A 25,105-nucleotide genomic window follows, 5' to 3' on the forward strand; every position below is an offset into this window, starting at 1 on the left:
CCTTGTCATAGCCATTATTAAAATAAACAAAACAATGATAAATAACAAAATTCTAAATATGCCCCTGGTACTGTGCTATTTCATATGCATACACAGCAACCCATTCTCCAGACTCCAAGAAAGGAAGCTGCTGAAGCTCAGGGAGGTTAGGTGACTTCCCCAAGGTCGCACAACTAGAAAGAGTAGGAGCCTGGACTTGAACCTAGGTTCTCTTGCATTCCAAATCTGGGGCTCTTAGTGCCCATGTCTTATTCTCTTTCCCCTACGTTTCACAGAAAATAATAAAGAGGAAAAAATCTCTATTAAAAAATGTAAACTGGGGTGCCTGGGTGGCTCAGTTGGTTAAGCAACTGCCTTTGGCTCAGGTCATGATCCTGGAGTCCTAGGATCGAGGCCCGCATTGGGCTCCCTGCTCAGCGGGGAGTCTGCTTCTCCCTCTGACCAACCCCAAGTGCGCTCTCTCTCTCTCTCTCTCTCTCTCATTCTTTCTCTCAAATAAATACAATCTTTAAAAGAAAATGTAAACTGTATCTGAGAATGTGGAGTATTTTAAATATACTTACCTCAGACATTTTCTATATTAGTTACATAAGGCAGAAAGCTTAAATATCAATAAAATTTCAAATATCTGCTACTGAATCAGTAATTCTTTACTTTTTTAAAAGATTTTATTTATTTATTTATTTGAGAGCGAGAAAGAGAGCGTGCACAAGCAGGCAGAGCATCAGACAGAGGGAGAGGGAGAAGCAGGCTCCCAGCTGAGCAGGAAGCCCGATGTGGGGCTCAATCCCAGGACCCTGGGATCATGACCTGAGCCAAAGGCAGATGCTTAACCAACTGAGCCACCCAGGTGCCACTGATAAAAAAAAAAATCTCAACAAAGTCAGTCCTTAAAATTTGTACTTGCAGAAAGCAGCTTTAAGAGAAACTTAAACTACTTGTATTCTATGAACATTCATCTAGTAGACCCAGGGTAATAGAGATTTAAAATAATAGCTTTATAAACTCAGCTTATAAATTTATTGCTGTCAGCTGTACCTTCAAAACATACCCCAAGTATGGTTACAACCTCCTTAGTCTCCCTCTCTAGTCTTTTCTATGTCGAGTATTGGTAACACACTACAGTGAGCCTTTTCCAAGCCTAAGCCATACCTTACAATGCTAATATTCCAAAAGCCAAAATTCTTATAATGATCTGCAAGACCTTATAGAACACCCCCCCCCACACACACACACACTCATTCTGATCTTCTCTACCCCTCCTAGCAGGTCCCTTCACTCCAGCCACTCTGGCCTCCTAGCTATTCCTCAAACACAGACTCAAACTCACAGGCCTCAGGGCCTTTGCACATGCTGCTCCCTGGGAGGGTCTTTTCCGAGGCACACAGGGCTTGCTCACTGTCTTCTCATGTCTACCCACATGACTCAGGATTAATGAGGTTACCTCTAACCACCTGCTGTAAAGGTGTAATCTTTCATTCCCACAGGTCTCTTCTCCTTTAACATGCTTTATTGCTGGTCATTGTACATAATATGCCATCACCCCACATGTGATTGATCTGTTTATTGTTTGCCTCCTTTGTGCTGCACCCCTGGTACCCAGAATGGTAGCTGGCAAATTGATGCTAAATGCTAAATGGCAAATAAATGCTAAAGACATGAATAAATGATACACCGAATATAAAAATACCAGCTATAGCAGATAATAAAAACTCATGAATGAGTAATATCACAAATATTGCTTATTGGTATTAATGGGACATAAATTAATTGGAACATTTTAAATCATATAACAGTAGGTAAAACAGGAAATTTTTTGAAAAGCAAACAGTACAGGAATTATAGTTAAGTACTCTGGGTAAAAAGATCTGACAAAAGTTAGCTGTTTTTACATTTAGCAGAAAATTTTTAGTATTTACCTGCCATTTTAATTATTAGTGAAATCATTTGCTTTAAGTCTCAATAAAAGAATTTTTCCCCTGAGATAATAAAAGTAATCTTTGATACTGATAAAAAGACAATGTTAAAATATGGTTATTGAAAATTCTAAAGTAAAAGGCCAATTTTCTGATTTGAATGTTAACTGGAGCTTAATTCTATGACTGATAAATAAATAGTAAAGTTGTTCCAATGAAAAAAAGGGCATTCTCATGTCTCGAGATTTAAACTTCTCATTTTTTTCCTGGGGCCTGTAGTTATTGAAATCACATGATTTTCGTAAGAATAGCGTTCCATGAAAGTTTAAGATATGAGCAAATTATAAAAGACAGTTTAGTGGTAGATGCATTTCCTTTAATTACAGATACAAACAAGTTAGGACACAGAACTTCCTTCTGGCATTACATAATAAGCAAAGGGACAGCAAATGTAGTTAGGTCTATGTTAATTATACTGGAAAGATTCTTAAAAAACGGAATTCGCACACAATGGAACTCTGCTGCTGATGCTCAACATCTTCCTCTTACATCTGCCTCTGGGTCTCATTCTGCCTTCAGAGAAAGCATCACATGCAGGCGCACGCGCATGCGCACGCACCTTTTTTTTTTTTTTTTTAAGATTTTATTTATTTATTTGAGAGAGAGAGAGCACGAGCAGGGTGAAGGGCAGAGGGAGAAGCAGACTCTCCGCAGAGCAGGGAGCCCGATGCGGGACTCGATCCCGGGACTCCAGGATCATGACCTGAGCCGAAGGCAGTCACTCAACCGACTGAGCTACCCAGGCGCCCCAACACACACCCTTTTTTGAAAGGCGGATTTGTCCAAAAATAGTTCCTATACGTATTAAGGCCTATACAAATTAATTTCATTAAATTCCTACATGAACGAAGAGATCTCATGATGGATTTTAGAACTCGTGCTATTCGTCAATCTGTAAGATTAGGCATTTAGAAACAAACAGAATCCATTCTGTATTCTGGACATCTTGTCATCATTATCAACTCTTTCTGTAAAAAAGTACAATATAAGCTCTAAATTGAGAAGGGTGTTTTTGAAAGACTACTAAGAAACAAGAGAGAGGAAGAGTATTATCTTCTCCATCTTCTATCTCTCACGGCTTTTGAGGTAGTTGTGATAAGAAATTAGTTTCTATGAAGGAAAGAATCATTACATTTCAACAAAGATCTAAGAGAAAAAGAGTGTGAAACTGGATTGTAGAGTCAGGCATTTGAGCAGAAGAGCAAATATCAATGAGGGAATGCGCTTAAATATTTAAATATGGACTAACCTCATAGCATCACTTCCCTTGACCAGTTCATAGTTCACACATTTTATGGTCCTTTTTTCCAGTATAATATAACCTTTCAGAAGCCCATGAAGAACAATAAGAACGAATTTTAATACCCATTTCATCTGGCTGCCAACAGGTTTTAAAAAACAATGGTCCTGAAAACATCCTCCAAAAAAGAGGGTTAGAGAGCCCAAGGATTTTTTCTGGTCTCAAATTATGAGACCTTGCTGGAGGTCCATAATGGAAGCAAGGCATATTAAGGTGTTTGAGAAGTCTGATAGTAAAGAAATCTGTTTGACATCACTTCTCAAAATTATTTAATCATGGGATCTCTCCACAATTCCCACTTAAAAAGCATCATTTAGTGCTGATGAGCCATCTGTTTTATTATTTAATGAAAATTGTAACATATTCCGTGGTTATTTTCTCAATCATTTTATCAGCTAGACCAGCCTCTAGATACTTGAGGGATAAAAGTGTCCTTGGTTTTATAATCTCTAGGAGTCTGCATGTTGCCTGGAACAGAGTGCTCAGGAATTAACACCCCTGGAGTTAACATTGTGTAGACAAGTCTGGTAAATTGATGAGCTACATTTCCCAACCCCCTCCCTCCCTAGCTCATCAAGAACGATCCTTTGTCATGGCAGTTTGGAGGCTTGCAATAAAAGCTATTTTGCAAGCAATGACAGGGCTGATGACCAAGTTCATGGCGCTTCTGAGTTTCTTTTTTTTTTTTAAGATTTTATTTATTTATTTGAGAGAGAGAGAATGAGAGACAGAGAGCATGAGAGGGAGGAGGGTCAGAGGGAGAAGCAGACTCCCCGCTGAGCAGGGAGCCCGATGCGGGACTTGATCCCGGGACTCCAGGATCATGACCTGAGCCGAAGGCAGTCGCTTAACCAACTGAGCCACCCAGGCACCCCGCTTCTGAGTTTCTTAGAGGCTTCTTTTTATGTGCCCTCTCCCATGAGGAATGTAGGAATGTGGGATGTCTTAGCTTCCTTTAGACAAAGTGGGAAGGGGAGAGACACGTAGGGAGTAGCATTTCTGGACTGTCAATTCTGCTCACAGCACAGCAGGTAAAAGTCACTTTGCACTTCGTGTATTTCCCATCAATATCCATTTGTGAACAGAATAAAAAGGAGAGGAAGACACAGCATGAGAATAAGAAATGATGGAAAGAGAAGGAAGAAAACAACAGTCTCATATTTCTGTTCCCTAACCTAGAACACTTCTTACTGTTCCAAACAAAATGGTACCTCATTTGGATGGTCATATATTGGTCACATAATCAGTGTCCTTTAATTTTCCCGGAAATTTTACTTATCCAGAAGAAATTAATTGACCCTTACGTTCATTGAGCTAGAAGAAACATTTTCTTATTTCTTTTTTTTTTTTAAAGATTTTATTTATTTATTCATGAGAGACAGAGAGAGAGACAGAGGCAGAGCAAGAAGCAGGCTCCCCGCGGAGCAGGGAGCCCAATGTGGGACTCGATCCCAGGACCCTGGGATCATGACCTGAGCCGAAGGCAGATGCTTAACCGACTGAGCCACCCAGGCATCCCTAGAAGAAACATTTTCTATGAGAAAATATTTTGCAAATGAAATTTTAAAATCCTGTTTTCTTTCCAAGCACTCCTCCCTAATTCTTATTTGTATTTCCTACTGTAGTCTATTTTCTTTGGAGGTTCTAAAAAATAAGATACTTCTTAAAAAATGCAGTAATTGGACTCTATGAAGATACGAGATCTTGTGACTCAGCTTTTTGTTAAGTTACTGATGAACACACAGGTCATGGACAGTAATCAAGGTGTTTGATAACTGGCCTCTCCTGGAATCAAACTAAATTCATTACTGCACATCATTCTACAAGTCAAGAGAAATAAATTATTACGGTGATTTTTAGATAAAAATAAAGAGCATAAGATTGGTAGTATTCTCTGATAGGTCATCTTTGACCTATACCTAATATTATTTTAACAAACCAATTTTTTAGTTAAAGGTCTGTATGTACGTAATTTAGGAGAGCAATTCAGAAAAACACAAAGACAAAAGTTAAAATTTCTTTAGATGTCCCAATCATAAATAATAGGTAATATCCTTTTGTAAATATAATTCCAGTTTTAGTTCCATAAAATCTAATCATAACTTTTTTTTTTTAAGATTTTATTTATTTATTTGACAGAGAGAGACACAGCGAGAGAGGGATCACAAGCAGGGGGAGTGGGAGAGGGAGAAGCAGGCTCCCCGCGGAACAGGGAGCCTGATGCGGGGCTCGATCCCAGGACCCTGGAATCATGACCCAAACCGAAGGCAGATGCTTAACGACTGAGCCACCCAGGCACCCTAATCACAACGTTTTAATTCTGATTTATAATTGGATTCTTTTATTTTTTAATTCTTATAATGAAGTATCAGCATCTCACATTATTCAAATATCCTAATATATGTTTTTTAATAGAAGCATGATACTTCATTTAATGGATGTACCAGAATTTATTAATCCAATATTCCATTTGAATTTAGACTTTTTTCCTGTATTTCTTCCTACCATAAAGTATATAATATATTCTTTTTTTTTAAAGATTTTATTTATTTGACAGAGAGAGACACAGCGAAGAGAGGGAACACAAGCAGGGAGAGTGGGAGAAGGAGAAGCAGGCTTCCCGCTGAGCAGGGAGCCTGATGTGGGGCTGGATCCCAGGAACCTGGGATCATGACCTGAGCCGCAGACAGATGCTTAACCGACTGAGCCACCCAGGTGCCCTCTTGGGGTAAATTCCTAAAAGCATATTGTTAGTTTAAGTGTGCTGTGGACTGAATTGTGTCCACCCTGAATGAAAATCATATGTTGAAGCCCTATCCCCCAATGTTACTACATTTGGAGATGAGCTGCTCAGGAGGTAATTAAGGTTAAAAGAGGTCAGTCATAAGGGTAGAGCACTAATCTGATAGGATTGGTGGCCTTATGAGAAGAGGAAGAATGAGATTTTCTCTGAGGACAGAGGGAGAAGGCAGTCATCTGTAAGCCAGGAAGAGAGTCTCCCCCAGCACCTGACTGCTGGCCTCTGACTTCTGTCTCCAGAACTGTGAGAAAATACATTTCTATTGTTTAAGCCACCCAGTTGATGGAATTTTGTTACGGCAGCCCAAGCTAAGGCGAATGTAATGATATTTTGAACATTTGATAGATACTACAAAACTGCTTTTTAAGAAAGTACTTATCAGTTTGCACTGTGACCCATGTGCGTGAAATGATTAATTTCCCTGCAACCTCATCAACTGCGGTTTTTATCATTTGTTATAATCATTTTCAATTTTATACATAAAAAGGTATTTCATTGTCTTAATCTATTAATTTCTGTGTGGTAAAATGATACCATTTTTCTGGTTTACACAGGGTCTTTCCATGGGTCATAAAAATCATTGCATTTGATTAAGAACAATAGTTAATTGTAAACTCTACTTACCAAGTGCCCCAATATTTCACCCATAAAATTTGTAAACCAATGGTCCCACGTCATTCATTTCCTTACTTAACAGATATTTACTGAGTACCTGCCTAGGTCCTGGGGATAATACAAGTGTTACAGAACCTGGACTGGACTGCCCGACAGAAGAACCAAGCGGCACTCGGAGATCTTGGGGGATAGGAGGTTTACTTAATGCCGGTGGGCTCAGAGAGTGATCTCCAAAGGTCTGAGCCCCGAGCACAAAGGGGGCAATTTATACACTTCTACTTCCGCATACTTGGTGCTTTTGGCGCGTGCGTGAAGCGGGGCAGGGAGAAGGACCCGGACTGGTGCGTGAGGGAAGCACAGCAGGGAGACTCCGCGGGAAGAGCCCCGGGGCAGGGGCTGGGACTCTCTCGCGGGCTTGGTCGGCCATCTTGGGACACAGATTTTCCTTATCACAAGCGCAACAAAAATGTCTCCTGCCCTAACAGAGCTTAATAGGGAAAGGCATAAAAAAGAAAAACCAGACAGTAATGTACAATTACACTGAAGAAGGGCAAAAGTATAAAGCTTTGAGGTAGTACGGATTTTCAGGGAAGGAGTCAGTTTGGGATGATACTGAAGTTGAGATGTGACAGACGAGCAGCAGTTAATCAGGTGGAACTTGAAGTAGAGGTTATAGAAAGGACTCCAACAGGTTCTCCAGAGAGATGTTCAAATATTTTTTTTTTTCAAAACGCAAATTTTATCATGTGACTTCTGCTCCTAGTATAGTGGATTGACTTGATACCCCAAATATCCCTTTTCACTACAAAACACCTAAACACTGCATAAGTTATAACAAGCATATAGTTAAATGAGGTAAACTTCTAAGACAGTGAAACAAATTCTCCAAAGGCTAGGAAAATGAAAATGAACCAGAAACTGAAACCAAAGTAGGGATGAATATGAACACCAGGGCTGCCTTGGGGGAAAATGTGTGTACTAAGGAGGCTTTACAGCTATGTTTAAGAGAATGCACCACTGGGTCAGCGACCCCACGGACTGCTGAACCTGAGATTCCTGCAAAAACTGGGACCCATGAATGGGCTGTACTCTCAGTTAAAGGATGGTCCCGAAAGAATCAGTATTCTTGTAATGGGAGCCAACAAGAAAATCTGTTTCTACAACATCTAAAGAGTGAGTGAAGGAGTCTTTCCTGAGAATATGCATCATATGCCTGGCCTCACTAAACTGGAAACTACCTATGCAATCAAGAAATCGCCAAGATAAGAAAATAAAGTAGCTCCAGTAGCACCTCTGTCACCAAATAAAAGAGCAAACCCTCTTTAAAAGAAAGTATTCTCAAACCAGTCCTTGTAGAATTCTCATGAATTTCAAGTATATTTGCTTACTAAAAACAAAACAAACAAACAAAAAAACCAAACGCTAGCTGAATAAGAAAACAGAGACCATGGCAAAAATGTCAGTGGAAACAAGACATAAACACCTAGAAAATTTAGTTATTGAAATTGATCAGAAGAGAATTTATAAAAGGTCTAAGGAAAAAAGGGGGGAGGGATAAAAACCAAGAATCAGATCAGAGATGTTCAGAAATAATCAAATGGGTTTTAAAAAGAACCCAATAGTATTTCCAGAACTAAAATATTTAGTAATTGAAATTAGCACTATGTGGGTTGAAAAGTAGATGTTATAGCTAAAGAGAATAAAGTAGAGAAAGGGTTGGCAAACTATAGCCCACCACCTGTTTTCATGAATAAAGTTTTATTAGAACACAAACCACACAGGGCACCTGAGTGGCTTAGTCATTAAGCGTCTGCCTTTGGCTCAGGTCATGATCCCAGAGTCCTGGGATCCAGCCCCGCATCGGGCTCCCTGCTGGGAGGGAAGCCTGCTTCTCCCTCTCCCACTCCCCCCTGCTAGTGTTCCCTCTCTCACTGTATCTCTGTCAGATAAATAAATAAAATCTTAAAAAAAAAAAAACAAAAAAAAAAAAACACAAACCACACTCATGTACATATTGCTCATGGCTCTTTTTGCACTAAAACACAGAGTTGAACAATTGTGGCAGAGACCATATGACCCACAAAGCCCAAAAGATTTATTATGTTTACTATCTGGCCCTTTATAGAAAAAACTTTGCCAAGTCCTGACTAGAAGAGAACTAAAAATATAACATAGAATTCAGCTGGAGAAATAAGTAGAATATGTATTACAGACATTAAAAGAGATACAGAAGATAAAATGCCTCATATATGATCTTTGGAATTTTAGAAAAAAGTGAGATTAGAGGAGAAACAGTTCTTAAAGAGATAACAATATTCCAGGATGATGGCAAACATGGATCTTCACATCCAAATCAGAGTTTGGATCACATCCACAGGAATCACAAACAGAATCCATGAAAAGAAATCCACATGTAGATATGTTATAGCGAACCCACAAAACACTAAAGAACAAAATAATCTTGAAAGTATCTGGAGAGCAAAGACTAATCCCCCTCAAAAGAATGGCAATTTGATTGTGAACAGCCTTCTTATTGGTAACAAAGGAAGCCACAAGAAAATGGAGTATTATCTTCAAAGTTCTGAGAGAAAGTAACTGTCAATATAGAACTGTACACCTAGCAAAATTTTCTCTATAAAATGTGGATGAAACAAGCACAATTCCAAATAAAAATTCACTATCTACAGGTGCTCCATTATTGGAAATTCCAAAGAATATACTTTAGGAAAAAGGAAAATAATTTCTAAATCTAAGCAAGTATTGAGTATAAAACAGAATATAAATAAACAAGGACACAACTAAAATACCAGGCAAAATAAGCATGTGAGAGAGGAAGGGCATGGCTGGAGCAAAATGTTCCAAGGTTTCTCCACTCTTAGAAGGAGAGGAAATTTGTTGATTACCATAAAACTTTAAAATATAAGCAATATGCACAGTAAAATCTTAATGTTGGAAAATGCAAACTGCTGAGGAGGAAAAAATAGAAGATCCTGGATGAAACAAGAAGGCAAGAAAAACAAAAAGCTTACAAACATGAGTCAAAAAAAAAAAGAGGCCAAAATCAAATGGTAGAAATGAATTTACTTGCATCAACACATATGCTAATTGTAAATGGACTAAGTGGATTAAAAAAAAACAAAACAGAAATTGTCATAATGGAGAATTAAATCAGAATCTAGTTTGCTATTTATAAGGTACACTAAAACACAAAAATACAGAAAGGCTAAAAGTGTGAATAAACGTATCAGACAAATACCCACCAAAAGAAGGTTACATTAATAACCATCTAAGTAAACTGGAATGCAAAATGCATTGATAGTTATGAAAAGGATCATTAGATAATAATAATTTCCATTTACCAGGAAGATTTAACAATTTAAAACTTGAATGTACCTTAATAAATAACCTCAAGTACAAAGTACAATACAAAGTAACAATTGGCCTAAGCAGAAGGAAGAAACCACACAGTAGTGACAACTTTCCACTCGCCAGTCACAGAAAATACAAGAGGACTTTGAAGCATGTTTTATAACCAGAAAGTAACAAAGGATTTTTATTTTATTTTATTTTATTTATTTATTTTTTTAAAGATTTATTTATTTGAGAGAGCAAGAATGAGAGAGAGAGTACATGAGAGAGGGGAGGGTTAGAGGGAGAAGCAGGCTCCCCGCTGAGCAGGGAGCCCGATGCGGGACTCGATCCCCGGACTCCAGGATCATGACCTGAGCCGAAGGCAGTCGCTTAACCAACTGAGCCACCCAGGCGCCCACAAAGGATTTTTAAATTAAAAAAAGGATGGGGCACATCACAGGGAGTCAGCCTAAAAGAGCTCTCAATGGCTCAAGCTGGAATAATCCGAGCAACAAAATAAAAGCAGAATCAGATTATAACCCAGAGTACCAAATAACTACATATGAATCGGATTGACATAAACAAATGGTTGATTAAATAGAGGAGAATGGACAATTTTCCTTGCAGAAGAATTCCAAATGAAGTATGTAACTGGTCCTCCCTCTGGGAAGTGCCATTTAATTCCACTTGAGTGTGAGTTGGACCTAGTGACTTCCTTTCAAAAAATATAGAGAAAGCAAAGTACTATCTTTAGAGTGGAGAAACCTGGCATACATTACCTTACCCACGTGATCATGGCTAACATGACCAGTGATGTTCTATGGGTATCATCTACTCCCTGACAGGCTGAGAGAAGAGAGTATTTCATTTCTTCAAAAACCCATCACCTCTAACCATGAAAATGTCACACAAACCCAAGTTGAGGGATGTTTGACAAGATACTTGACCCAGAACTCCCCAAAACTGTCAAGGTTGTGAAAAACAAGACAAGACTGAGGAACGGCCACAGATCAGAGGAACCATGACAATTGAATGCAGCATGAATGGCATCCTGAGTTGGACCTTGGGACAGAAAAAAAGGACATCAATAAAAAAAAATGGACTGGGATCAATAAAAAAAAAAATGGACTGGGAAATCCAGATAAGAACTGGTAGTTAGTTAATGGTAACGTACCAATGCTGGTTTCTTAAGTTTTGACAAATGTACCATGCTAATATAGGATGGTAACATTAGAGGGAACAAATACAGAAATTCCCTGTAATATCCTCCCAATTTTTTTGCAAATCTAAAATTACTCTAAAAAGTTGATTTTTAAAAAAATTAATGAAAAGGAGAAGGAACAGTCTAGTTCAACAAAGCCAAAAGTTACATTATTGAAAAGACTAATAAAGTTTACGAACTTCTGGCACGATGAACTGAGGGGAAAAAAAAAGAGAAGGTAAAAATAAACAATATTAGAATGTGCAAAAAGCAAGTAGAGCAAAAAGTACAAAGAGAACAAGATGAACTTAATATCAATGCATTTGAAAACTTAGATAAAATGCACTATTTCTTGAAAAGCCGTAACCTGACAACACTCACTCAGATAAACAGAAAGCTTGTATAGTACTTTAACTACAAAATAAACTAATGCAGTAGGTAAAAATCTTTCCACATATAAGTCTCAAAGCCCAGATAGTTTTAAAGATGAGTTATTGATAAATATTTAAAAAAAAAAAAAAAAGTCATTTGACACTTACCCAGAGCAAGCTGGAAAGCTCCCCGAACTCATTTTGTATGGCTATGATAACCTGGATACCACATCTTGACGGGAGCAGTATGAGAAAGGAAAATAATAGGCCAATTCTGTGCATCAACATAGATCTAGGAGCACCTGGGTGGCTCAGATGGTTAAGCGTCTGCCTTCGGCTCAGGTCATGATCCCAGCGTCCTGGGATCAAGCCCGGCATCAGGCTCCCTGCTCAGCAGGAAGCCTGCTTCTCCCTCTCCCGCTCCCCCTGCTTGTGTTCCCTCTCTCGCTGTGTCTCTCTCTGTCAAATAAATAAAATCTTAAAAAAAAAAACAAAAAACCCATAGATCTAAAGACCCTAAACTGGGGGCGCCTGGGTGGCTCAGTTGGTTAAGCGACTGCCTTCAGCTCAGGTCATGATCCTGGAGTCCCGGGATCGAGTCCCGCATCGGGCTCCCTGCTCGGTGGGGAGTCTGCTTCTCCCTCTGACCCTCCTCCCTCTCATGCTCTCTGTCTCTCATTCTCTCTGTCTCAAATAAATAAATAAAATCTTTAAAAAAAAAAAAAAAAAAAGAAAGAAAATTACATGGAAATCCAAGTGAAGACCCCAAACTTTTCCACACCTAATTCTAGACACTAAGAAGGCTCCAAAGGTCCCATGCTTACGAAAAGCTACACTAGTGGGGTAGCTCTTGAAGCTGTTGTTAACCTGATTTGAATTCTAACACATACTGAAAAAACCCTTTGTCTTCTCTCTTCCTCAATGATTTATGGCTCTTTTATGCATTATTTCAGAGAAATCTTTAGCTTTATGCTGTGAATGAATGGTGTGGAGGGAAAACAGAGGCAACTGACCTTAATAACTATTCCTCAAGTTGCAGTCTATGACTTACTTACCTTGGATGACTGTGTTCCTGACTCCTGCTTTCGGCCACGTCTTTGCCACTGTCCCATTAGGCCCACAGTGTTTTCCAGCAACATGAGGGACGCAGCATTGATATAATTATTCATAATGAACAGATGAGAAACTGAGGCTCAGACAGGACCAACTGCTCAAAATGAAATGGGACAGCCAGGACAGGAAGGCGGATGTTCTGACTCCTAGCTCAGTGCTATCTGCAACATACTAAGTCTCTTCACCTACCACTCACTTTTTGTTTTTGTCTGTCTTGTTTTGAAAGGCATAATTACTTTGCTCTAGTACTGAACTCCAAGCTCGGTGGGGACAGATGTTATTGCTGGGCAAGCCTGACTGAGGTAGATTTGAGGTTGTTCTATAGTTTCTGATAGAATCCACAAAGAAGCCTCAGAGTATATTGAAGAGGTACTCATTGATCACTGTCCCTTCCACCTTTGTACCCATAGCATGAAACCTGTTCACCTGGCCACATTACATGAAGACAAACCTTGCTTACAGCATTTGATCTGGTTGCCCACCTGTCCCAGAAGCGAGTCTCCAGATTCGCAACTGATAGGACATTTACACTTGTTTTCTCTATGTCATGTATCAAAGACTAGAATGAAGAAGCAAGCGGTAAAGGAAAAAAAAAAAAAGTCGTAAGGAAAATCCTTGATGAGCCTATTTGATGCAATTATCCATGATCTTCCTCAAAAAGGCATCATGGTCTCTAAAGTTAGAGACAGGAAGTTGAGGCACAATTTCTGAAGTGATAAATAAGAGGAAATGTTATCATCTACGAAGACAGAGACATTGTCATATAGTAACGTGACTGATCCCACGGAGGCCACCTACTACTCTGTGACATAATCTGGAGTCCAGAGAAAGTAGTGATTACTTGTATATGCACTCCAGTCACGTCATTGTCCAGTACCTGTACTTGAAAGGTGGCGCAGCCCAGCTGGCCCTTGTCGGGTGCGGAGCAGGCCGCAGACGGCCCTACTAAACTGCCCCAGAGCCCGTGAAGACATTGGATATGCACCTTACGGTAAACAGACACAAAAAAGCCATTCCGTGTTGCTGCTTCAGTATCCCCACCCTCAGCCTGACGAGCAAAACCGAGATGTATAACCACACATATCAACCTAGAACTTTGCCCTGTAATGCATTGTCTCCGAAAGTCTCTTTTCTCCTTGCTGTGGGTCCTCAGCGGCGCGATCGCGGAGTGGAGGCTGTCCTCCTGCAAGAATGTGTCTGTTTCTGTCCTTGACTCACTTTTTTCTTTCTTCCTTTCCTTTTCTCTCTCTTCCTCAGTCTTAGCACCAGCTAGACCTTTTCTGTTTAACTCTATTCTTTTATTCTGAAACGCTCCGAGTGCTATTCACGGGAGATGTGGTGGCAGAGAGCACCTAGAGAGCTCAAAGCTGTGAAATAGGAGGTGCTCCCGGAAACATTTCCGATCCAGACAGCACTGTTGTCCTTCACTTCAGTCGATAACAAAAGGCGATCCTTTTTCCTTTTGAATTTTTGACAGAGATAGCTCAGGTAATGAGCAAAACGGTGCTCTGAATGTGTGTCTTGACAGACATAAAAATGATCATAAAGAGAGACTATGGCAAGCACTGTAGGAAAGTCTGACTTGACACTGACAGTATTTTCAACAAAAGTCTATATAAATATCAGATACTGCAGACCTGGATAAGAGGAGCTTATGTTCATAAGGCGAGGTTGCTAAAACCCGAACATTCTATTAGCAAAAACACTGAAGAATCTAATTACATATGTGCTGCAATATTTGCACTTAGCATGAGGTATTGCAGCTCTACCTACTTTTCCCGGTTTTCTCCTCTCACAATTTACATCCCCGTGGCTGACTGGCAAAGGCAAGCAAGATAGAATAACAACTAATCAATACTGATAGAGTATAATTACCATATTTCCCCTTTTACACATGACACCTTAGAGTTTCAGAAAGGTTAAGTGATTTGCCCAACCTGGGTCCCTTTGCAGATTTTAGAGTCAGACTCAAGTAGGGATCTTTTGCCTCTTTTTTTATGCTTTCATTGTGACAGCATGACATTTCTGAATGACATCTGTTAGACTCTAAAAGATTACAGGAAACATCATACCCCTTCAGTTTATCTTAGATAACTTCTACCTTAAACTGAGGTTCAAATTTCCCTAAAACCGGCATTTCTCCTTTTTCTTAAGCTCCATGTCACCCAAATGTTGAATCCCAGACCGACTCCAATTTGTTTTATACCATCCAGAGATACCTGAAAATGTACACATTTTAACCTGGAGAATTGATTTAATGTGTACTATTAGGTATAATGCATGCATGAACATATAAACACACCTTAAATTACACTTTACAGTGTACCATTATAAAGAAAACAATAGTTTTACAGAATAAAAGTAACTATGGCAACCTATAGATTCAAATCAGGCTGCCTTGAGGCAGCAGCTCCCAGGTGCCTCAGTAACTTTCCATTAAAATGTGTCTCAAACACACCCGTTTTGGGGGAGGCATCAGCTGAATTTCCTACTTAATGTTCTCAATTTGATTATCCCTTTCAGTGTTAATGACTACAATAATCTGATCATACACAATTCTTTGGGTATGTCTGTTTCACTGCAATCTTTTTATCCTCTTGCATTTCCGAGCCCTGCCTAACATTGGGAGACCTCTCTTTTGATATTCACTGGTTGGGAGGAAGACAGACAGAACCAGGAGCTAAGAAACCGGTTTAGTAAAAAAGTCGCTCACGTTGGCTCTCCGTTAGCCATCCCAACTGTCCCCTGTTCTCGCCGCTCCGTTACTGCCCCCGCCCCGCCCCCCGCCCCACCCAGCAAAGTTTGTGGAGTGCAGACGGTTTACTTTGGGGTAATGGGAGACAGGACTATCATCTGCAACTTTCCCCTAATTCCCAAGTAAGGCTGAGTTCCATAATGAGGTAAAACCCTGAACAGATGCTGAGACTAGGATTGGTTTTATTTTACTGTGGGATGAGAACTGGCAACAACGACGACTTCAATTCAAAAATATTTATTGTGGGGGCACCTGGGTAGCTCAGTCATTAAAAGCGTCTGCCTTCGGCTCAGGTCATGATCCCAGGAAGCCTGCTTCTCCCTCTCCCACTCCCCCTGCTTGTGTTCCCTCTCTCGCTGTGTCTCTCTCTGTCAAATAAATAAATAAAATCTTTAAAAAAGTATTGATTGTGTGCCCACAACATGCAAGGCAATGTGGCACATCCTCCTACAGAGCATAACAGGTGAAGAGAACCAGTTTTTGCCTTCAAAATATGACCTTGTGGGATAGAAGAAGGGCAGTGTGTGTGGATTTAGCATGTAGGTTTGCATGATAAAGTTTATAAGGAAACTACAGATAAAAGGCGTTTGGTGTTTGTGTTAACAGAAGTCTTCTTCAAGGACTTTTATGATATCGGACTATCACAAACTTGGAAAAAGAGAAACATTACGTGGAGAATAAACAAGTTGCCTGGGGTAAAGATTATGTGGGGAGGGATACTTGGAGAGAAGTCTGGGTAGATGGGAAAAGAATGATGTTGAGAAAACCCTAATACTATAGCTTGGAACTTATCTTTAATTTCATAATCAAACAAGAATCTGAAGTTTTCCAAAAGGAGTATAATAAAAGTTAATCTGTAATTTTGAAGGTGATTGCTAGACTGTTGTAGGGAGAAAAAGAAGTAGTAGAGAGATGCATAAAAATAAATAAGCAAGAAGAAAAAGAAGGCTTGAGTTAGGAGTGTGCAATGGAAATGATACAGACCAACTTGAGGGGTGCTACAAAGGCAGAGCATTGGCATGGGCAACAGACTGGGTCTAGGAGGTAAAAGAAAAAGATGAATGAAAATGAATAGGCCATGAATGGAAGTGATATTCACATAACTAACGCTGTCATTTATTCATTAACCAAATGTTTACGGAACACCTATTTTGTGCCAGGAGTGTTACTTTTTGCCAGGCACCCTGTTAGGGGCTAAAAGAGGTACAGGAGCTGGTTTAGTGAGATGATGGACTTAATTTCTTTTTTAAGAGAGGGGTGGAGGGGCAGGGGGAGAGGAGAAAGAAAATCCCAAGCAGACCCTGCACTGAGCCCGATGTGGGGCTTGATCTCCTCAACCCTGAGATCATGACCTGAGCCCAAATCAAGAGTTGGATGCTTAACCAACTGAGCCACCCGGGCACCCAAGATGATGGACTTATTTTATACACAGAGAGTTGAAAGTGCCAGAACATTCAAGCTGTCAATTGTCGATAGAGACCTATAGCTTAGGAGAGTAATTGGTTTGGAATTCTGTATAAAGACAGGTCACTGAAGCTGTGGAAAGGGGCAAGATCACTGAAGTACAATTTTTCTGTGAAGTAGAAAAATTCTCAGAACAGAGCAAGTTCAAGAACAGATGTGAGAAAAGAACTATACTCCACTTGGGAGTCTGGAGGAAAAAAAAGTTATTAGCAAAGAGATGGTCAAAAATAAATAAGAAGGGAGCTGAGATGAGATAGTGCTGCATTAGGGCAAATAAGCAGCGTCTCAAGCAGCACAAGCCCTTGGAAAGTCCAGAGCATCAGCTTTTCAAAGGGAGTAAGGAGGGCGAAGCTGGAGAAAAGGCTACTGGATTGGGTCCTTACCCAGTCTATCTCAAGAAGCCTTGTTGGCAATGAGAGGAATGGAGATGGAAATTTGGTTGGGAAGATAAAAGAGAACAATGGAAAGGTAGCTTGACAGCTTAACGATACTTAAGACAATATGAGCTACCAGTTAACTTTTTTTTGACTATTCATGTGCCAGGCACTGTTCCAAGTGCTTGATATACATTAATGCATTTGATCCCTATGATGATTCATGAATTCTGAAAGAGATACTCTGTTATATCTTTCCCACAGATAGGGAATTTCAGACAAGACTAGATTATGAAGCTTGCCCTACCTCACACTATTAATTCGTATTACTTTGAACCCAGGCAGTCTGACTTCAGAGTCCCTTGACCACTCTGTTCTGTTGTGTGGCTAGTAAAAGCTTACACAGGCTTGTGGAAGAAAGGAAGTACAGAGAGAGAGAAAGAGAAGGAATAATGGTTGAAACAAGCTAAAAGGGGGATGGGAGAAAGGGTATCTCCTTTGTGGGAGGAACCCCAGAAAAGGTTCCCTTGGAACAGGATTAAGAGAAGAGAGGGACTGAGACACGGAGAGATTTTAAGCTTCTAGAGGCACATGATGGTGGGGGCCTGCATTAGGTGACTTTTTAACCTTTTGGCTCAAAACACTAAAAGGGGACACTTGTTCCTAAAGTATAGATTAGGGGGGCTCCTTGCTTAGTGGGGAGCCTACTTCTCCCTTTGCCTGCCGCTCCCCCTGCTTGTGCTCTCCCTGACAAATAAATAAATAAAATTAAAAATAAAATAAAATAAAATGAAGTATAGATTAGGGAAGGGGCTAAGAGAAGACTCCACATAAACCTCCTTATTTATCTTGCTTTATCAGTGAAAGCTTATTCCACAGTGGAAAAGCAAGAAGCATCAGGTATACACAAACCCATCAGCAAGCCTTACCCAGACATACATATGCATAACAACAGAAATACAGAGGACACTCAAGCTGTGCAGCCCCTAGTACTAGGTGGTACGAAAGAACTAAAAGGCAACTTCTAACCTCATAGATATTCTCTTCCTTTCTCTTTCAAGTGGCTTTAACGGCAAAAAGAAACCTAAAGTGCAGCCAACCTAAATCAACAGCATATTGATGTACATTTTTCCTTTGTGAGTTTTCTCCCCGCCTCCTGCAAGAAGTGTTTGCTATTTAAAATCAGTTACTAGGTGATAGTGGCAAAGCACATTTTTCTCTCTTCCTAAGTCAACCCTACACATTTCACTGTGTGTTTGCAAGTAAAAATACCTGTTGCCGTGCACATGAGAGGCGCAGAATGCAAAGCTGTAATGGAGCAGGGTTGGGTCAATGACAGCACCATTTTCTGAATGTTCCATCAGTTCTGTAAGGTAGCAGAGATGTCTGTGACAGCCTCTCACACCGTAACGGGCACAGTACTCATCTAACACAAAGACTTGGCCAGGGCTAAACCAACCCTGCAAAAGAAAAAAAAAATTTTCCTTTCTGTACTAGGATTTGCTTTTCTTCAGGCACTCTTTGACATTATAAGAAGAAGCTGAATCCAAGTGTCTTTTGACATTTTTTTTTTTATTAGTGGTATGTTTCATGTTATTTTCATAAAGCCAATGTCATCAATTTTGGACCTGATCTGGGACACTCGTAATCGAATACTATTCTCTCTTCATTGCCACGGCAAGACACGGGCTACCTGCTTTTCTCCACTGTCATTCAAAATCGGCCAAATTTATTCACAGTATCTAAATCATCAGTCACAGAGAATAACATTCTGAAAAACTTCAAACCCTGTATGAATCAATTATAAAGAGAATGGTTAAAGCAGATACTATAATTGAAATTGCCTAGTTGCCAAAAACATTTTATAAAGTGAACTAAGAAAATTCCAGTTAAGTCTAGTGGTAGTAAACGTATACTATTTGGTAATTTGCATATTTGGGACACTGTTCTCATTCTCTTTGTCCCTCTAGGACCAATATAACAAGGGCTAATGGCTTACAATAGTTTCTGGTTCTCTTAAAATGAGATGTGAAGGGTGCGTGTGTGTTCGTGGATGCTTGTAAGCCATCTGAACCAGCAGGTAGCCTGCTTGGCTAACACCAGAGGTCAGGGTTAAGCAGAGTTGCTTTATAAAACGTTTCGATGGGTAATATGGACTAAAAAGAAACAGTTTTAAAAGGGGGCAGGATAACTGTGCAAGAGAAGAAAAAGATGGGTGAGAAATGCAAAAAGGTAAGACAGCAATAAGACAAAGCAGAGGGGAGAAAAAAAGAGCAAATACTGTGGTTATGGCGCAGGCGCTCAACTGGACAGACAACATGTCTGTGTAGTATTAGAACCGCCATGCCTGTGCGTTACTCCGATCTCCAGCTTAGACACATAGGCTACAGTTCAGTGACCTTTAGTGAACTGCTCAGGACACTGAAAATCCATTGTTGAGTCATGGTTTACATCCAGGGCCATCCTGCCTCCAAACAGTCTCTTCACACCATGCTTACTACCCTCTAGATACAGTTGAAGACCTACTGTAGTGTTCTCAGACTCCTCATCACGTGGGATCATCCACATAACCCAAACAACTTCTAATCATTCAGTAACTCCCTCCGCTGAGTGGAATCCACCAGGAAAGTCCCTTATTGGTGTCCACTCCAGGTGTTTCCCCCTGGAAAGATAGCATAGGGTTTTGTGATGCTCTTACTCTTCATGTAAAGTTTGGGCTGGATGGGGTTTAAGCCATAGTTACATGTTGAATAAGCAGTACTTAATAAAAAGTCTATAAATGATTTATCATGAAAAAAAATTAAAAAAAAATGATTTATCAGGGCAGTAAGTTGTCATCACAACAATAAGTGGTTTCAGTTCTTCCTGTCTATTCAAACATCTCCAATGAGCTTGAGCACATCCTGTTGGAAATCTTAAAGACAAGGTAGCTTTACTGTAGGTAGCTACCACATTCAGGAGCCAAGAGACTGTGGTGATAGAAACAGGGATAGTCTGGCTGGATACATTTCTGAGGAACTGCCACTGACAATATAAATCCTTGGAAGGGCACCTATGGATGCCTAGGCTGCAGTTTAATTGCCCACATTCTGAGGAGGTCAAGCATTCCTTCAAAATGTAAACTATACTTTATGTTCCAAGTTTTGGCTGGTTTCAACACAGAGTAGCAGTTTACTCGATTCAATCCCATTTATTTTTTTAAAGGAATTCAAATTATCTTTGGAGGGCTAAATGAAACCAAAGATTTTCAATGTTACATGTGGCCCTGTCGTATTTCTCGCACTGTTTCTTTCCCCCATCACTTGGGTTGTCCTTCTAGGAACAAAAGAGAAAAATGAAAGATAGCAACATTGGGTGAGCAGAATTTAAACCTTAAAATGTCTATACAGGTGTTAGTAAATCCTGTCCCAGAGGTTGTTTTATCTTCATTAAAGCCTTTATTTTCATTCAGCTTTCTCCAGAGGGACTGATAAACCACAATTCAGGGTCTGTTTGAGTCTATTCTCCTATCTATTGAGTGGCCCAGCAGTGGTCTTCAAGTGTATAATTTTCAAATTGGGAAGCAATCGATTGGAATCCTTCATCCTTAACTCCCAACTACAGTTATTAAAGGAGTCAGGAATAAAATGCCGCTTCATAACAAGTGTTTCTCACTTAAAAAAAAAAAAAATCTTTCATTCTAACCTATAGGAGACTGGAGAGACAGACTTGTACTTACTAAGCAAGAATAGGAATCATTCAGTCTGTGATCCAAAGTCTGCCTCTGCAGTATTCTAAAAAGGAAGGCGTGGTCAAGCTTGCAAGGATTAGCAGAAATAAACTCATCCATACCATGTTTCTGAAAACGGTCTGCATCTGTAAATTCAAAAAAGCATGTATAATACATTTATTTTTCTGGCTTAATAATGGGCAAATACAGTTTTTGAACACAAAATGCATGCCTCATGATAATAGACTATTTTGTATTACAAAAAATATGATGCCAAGAATTCAGCATAGTAACATAGATTGTAATTTTTTGGAGCCTAATGAATAATGACCTGGAAAAATCTGCAGATCATTTGAAATGAGGAAATTTCTATTTTCACTCTAAGCTACTTTTAATATTCATCAGAGAACTAATCTTATTTTCCAATTTTAAGAAAGGTAGATGCGTTTTAAGTATGTATTTACAGAAGGAACCGACTGGAAAAGAACCCAGATCTATTCATAAAAAACAGCAACGATGGCTAGAAGCTTGCTTTCCAAATGGCAAACTAGGGCAGAAATGAACACACAGGCTTCCGCTGGACCACTTCCAGTCTTTTTTTTTTTTTTTTGAGTCTTATTTAATGGGACCAACCATAATGTAGAAATGGCAATGAATGCTCTCAAGCTTCAAGTTTAGGAGACATGAAAAAGGGAGCATCATGTTTGTGCAAATATGCAGACAAAGCATAACGTCCCAAATGGCACTTCAATCAAAGGTCCAAATTTACTGTTCTTTACAGACTGCATCTTTCAACGCCTGTAGACCCTGCGGGTTTATCAAAAGGCAAGCTTTTATGATTGCTTTCATTAATGGTATGTTTTGTCAAAGTCTTCAATGTGAGTTATTTACTAAGTATATAGAGAAAAAGCCACACACCACCCAAAAGGAGTGCTGGGTGTTACTACATTAGCTCTGTTAGAAATGTAGCGCACATTGGGCAAGCAATCAGTTATCGGGATAAAAGTGGACTCTCCTGACAATGGTAGAGCTGAGGCTCCATTGTTCCTTAAAATTCATAGACAGATCTCATTCTGGTAATTACAAAAAGTAGAGTCCTAAATGTAAGCTGAATGTAGTTTTTAAAACCTATATGGCACAATCCTAAAATTGCAAAGGAAAGGAGACAAAAGTTTATTGATTAAACGCAATTATAGAGTCAGGCTCATAATAAAACTCAGTATTGATCTGTGGACATGATGCTAACATAATCAGTCACATTTAGATATTTAGCCCAGATCATATTGATCCTATGTCAAGTTCAACTTTCAGCCATACTTGTGGATGGAAGAACTATGTAATTCAAGCTGAAGGGTCTTCAGAATCACATTAAAAAAAAAAAAAAAGATCTCACATCAGTGACAGATATCAAAAGGTGAATGTAGCAAGTAAGCATCAATGGGAGTTCATTGACGATGGAAGGTATGAGGTTATGATCCAAGGAGAAATTGGCATATGTTTTCCTTTACATTTACTAATTACTTAACTGAATGATTAAATGCATTACATGTGGTAAATTAGTATTAATTGGATGAACACTAAATGTTATTAAACTGCTTTTCCTGAACTGAGAAATAAGACAATTCAACTTCTCTTGTATTTTATTCTTATGTCTGATGGTCTTTCAAAGGAAAGTCTTTCAAAGTTACATATATGATAATGTGAAATAATATGAGTAGACAGAATACTGAAAAATGCAAGGCACATATATTATAAAACCGTTATTTTGTATTTTAAAGAACCTTAAAATCTTCGTTTATCCATTTATTCGAGTAAAAAAACTTTTAGTGTCACCTTTATGTAATTCCTAGTTTTATAAAACAACTGCTGAATTTTATTATTTCTTTCACCAGAGAAGGTCATAACAAGAAGTTAAAAATAACACCAATTAATGACTTATCTATTGAGAACAGGATATATAAGAAATTCCACAGAAAATCCATCATTCTTTTATTCTACAAAATACATACATTACATATTTAAATACATACAGTATGTTCTACATAATCCTCTTTTTACTTCTGCCTTTTATAAAGGTTTATAGGAGCAAAATTTTTATTTTAAAGCAATGGGTATATAGTCTTTAAATAGTACCTACAAGTTCTTGAAAAAAAAGAGCCTGTTTCATTTCTATAATTAAATCATATTTTCAAAAATGAATATACTTTATGAAGCATTTTCCTCAAGAAATGTAATTCTAAACTATATATTTGCTAATGTGTCAAGCCCTTTGGAATCACACACATGAATGAAAAATTACTTTGCCAATGATTACCTTTAGTGATAAAATATTTCTAATAGCAATTTAAATCACAAAAACAGACCCCATATTGACAGTGATAAAACTTGTAGGCGAACAATATTCTATAAAAAAAAAAACAAACAACCTACAATCTCTCTGGCGCTATGATTCTATGAAAGCGAAATGTATTCTTAGGGATTATCCCATCTTCAAAACACAGGCTGTAAAGACCAAGAATCTCTATTTCTTTCTTTTTATGTCTGATAAGCACAATTTAAAATATTTTATGCAATCTGAAGAGAAACCAGAGTGAAGGGGGGGAAATCGGAGGGGGAGATGAACCATGAGAGACTGTGGACTCTGAGAAACAAACTGAGGGTTCCAGAGGGGAGGGGGGTGTGGGGGGATGGGTTGGCCTGGTGATTGGTATTAAAGAGGGCACATTCTGCATGGAGCACCGGGTGTTATATGCAAACAATGAATCATGGAACACTACATCAAAAACTAATGATGTAATGTATGGTGATTAACAGAACATAATAAAAAATAAATATTTTATGCAAATATACTTCACCATGCACCACTGATTCATTAGTTTCCATGAATTTATGAAGAAATAAACTTTGAAAAAGCAACAGTTTTGATCTCCCTGTGTGAGAAATCTTTCACTTTAAAATCCTCTCATGAACTAAAGTAAAATAAGAAAACATCTATTGTTAAAATATTACCTAGTTTTTTATTTCTGTAAAATGATATTTTCATATAGTTTTCTCTTGGCATAACATATCAACATCTACTCTTAGAAAACACAGAGATATCATCTGGATCAAATGAACTGTGCTTTCAATCAATTACATAACCAAATGCAAGGCTTGGAGACTTGCTTTAAAACTGGGTTATGCTTGATTATCTTCAATTAATGTTTATTAAAACACAAAATTATGGTGACTAGTTTTAAATGAAAAATTATTCATGGCACTAATCAAATGTTCACTGATAATGAAAAATTTCAGTTCAGTTTGTCTTCCAAAACAATGTAAGAAAATTATCAAAAGAAACCAACAAGATGTGAGGTTGAACAATGCACAGCAAAACTGTCATAAATTGTCATGATTAACCTATGGACTAACTACAGATGTGGGACATGGTAATTGAGGATACTGGTGGAGAGTTTCTATGGTAACAATTGGATATATGCTCCAGCATCTTTAGGTGGTACTGTCACCAGGTCTGGAAGAAGTGGATGGAATAAAACCCAAATTGAGAAAGATTATTATTTGCTATAGATTTATGGAATTATAGAAGCTTATTCAAATGGAACCTGAAAATTTAAATTTTTAATTAGGGTAATAGCTGTTGGAAGTCAAGGGAAAAGAATAAGTAGGCTGATAGTACCAATTTAAACAGTTAACACTGACTTGAAAATAGCTAGCCTACAAAACAACGTGAGGACTATTAGTAACCTGGTAGGCCCCGCTGTGGTGTGCGCGAGGGGGCTCTTTGGTGGGCACTGACCACGGCCAGCCCCTATGTGCTCCAGAATCCAAGACCAGGACAGGCATCTAAGTCAGAGTTCCAAATGTGAGATGGGGAAAAATTTAACTGAAATGTTTCTTCTTCCTTCGCAACTAATTCTAAGGATGCTGCATTTCTTTTCTTTTTTTTCCTGCTGCTCCTGGTGTTGAGAGAAATTAGGGATATAAAACAGTGGAGGAAAAGGAAGCGGGGGAGAGGCAAATGGGATACTGCAGGAGAAGAGGTGGCCGTTCATTAGCATTCTGAGACCACTCAGGTG

At 38.9% G+C, this 25,105-nt stretch overlaps 1 protein-coding gene across 11 annotated transcripts in view; it reads right to left on the minus strand.

Annotated features, from left to right (window-relative positions):
* The window catches only part of CADPS2 (calcium dependent secretion activator 2), a 516,958-nt gene that overhangs the window by 125,299 nt on the left and 366,554 nt on the right, over positions 1-25,105 (minus strand). For all 11 annotated transcript variants that reach the window (XR_004682085.1, XM_035021019.1, XM_035021016.1 and 8 more), the window contains 2 exons: positions 21,039-21,175; positions 18,593-18,780 (listed from right to left, as the gene is read on the minus strand). Coding sequence is in view for 10 of the 11 variants with exons in the window: in XM_035021019.1 (XP_034876910.1) it covers positions 18,593-18,780; positions 21,039-21,175 (325 nt within the window). In the remaining variant the exon portion in view is untranslated. The remainder of the gene's footprint in view (positions 1-18,592; positions 18,781-21,038; positions 21,176-25,105) is intronic.

The sequence above is a fragment of the Mirounga leonina genome, unplaced genomic scaffold, assembly GCF_011800145.1.
Source record: "Mirounga leonina isolate KUSES-001 unplaced genomic scaffold, KU_Mleo_1.0 Mir_174, whole genome shotgun sequence".
In the NCBI taxonomy this organism is placed as follows: domain Eukaryota; kingdom Metazoa; phylum Chordata; class Mammalia; order Carnivora; family Phocidae; genus Mirounga; species Mirounga leonina.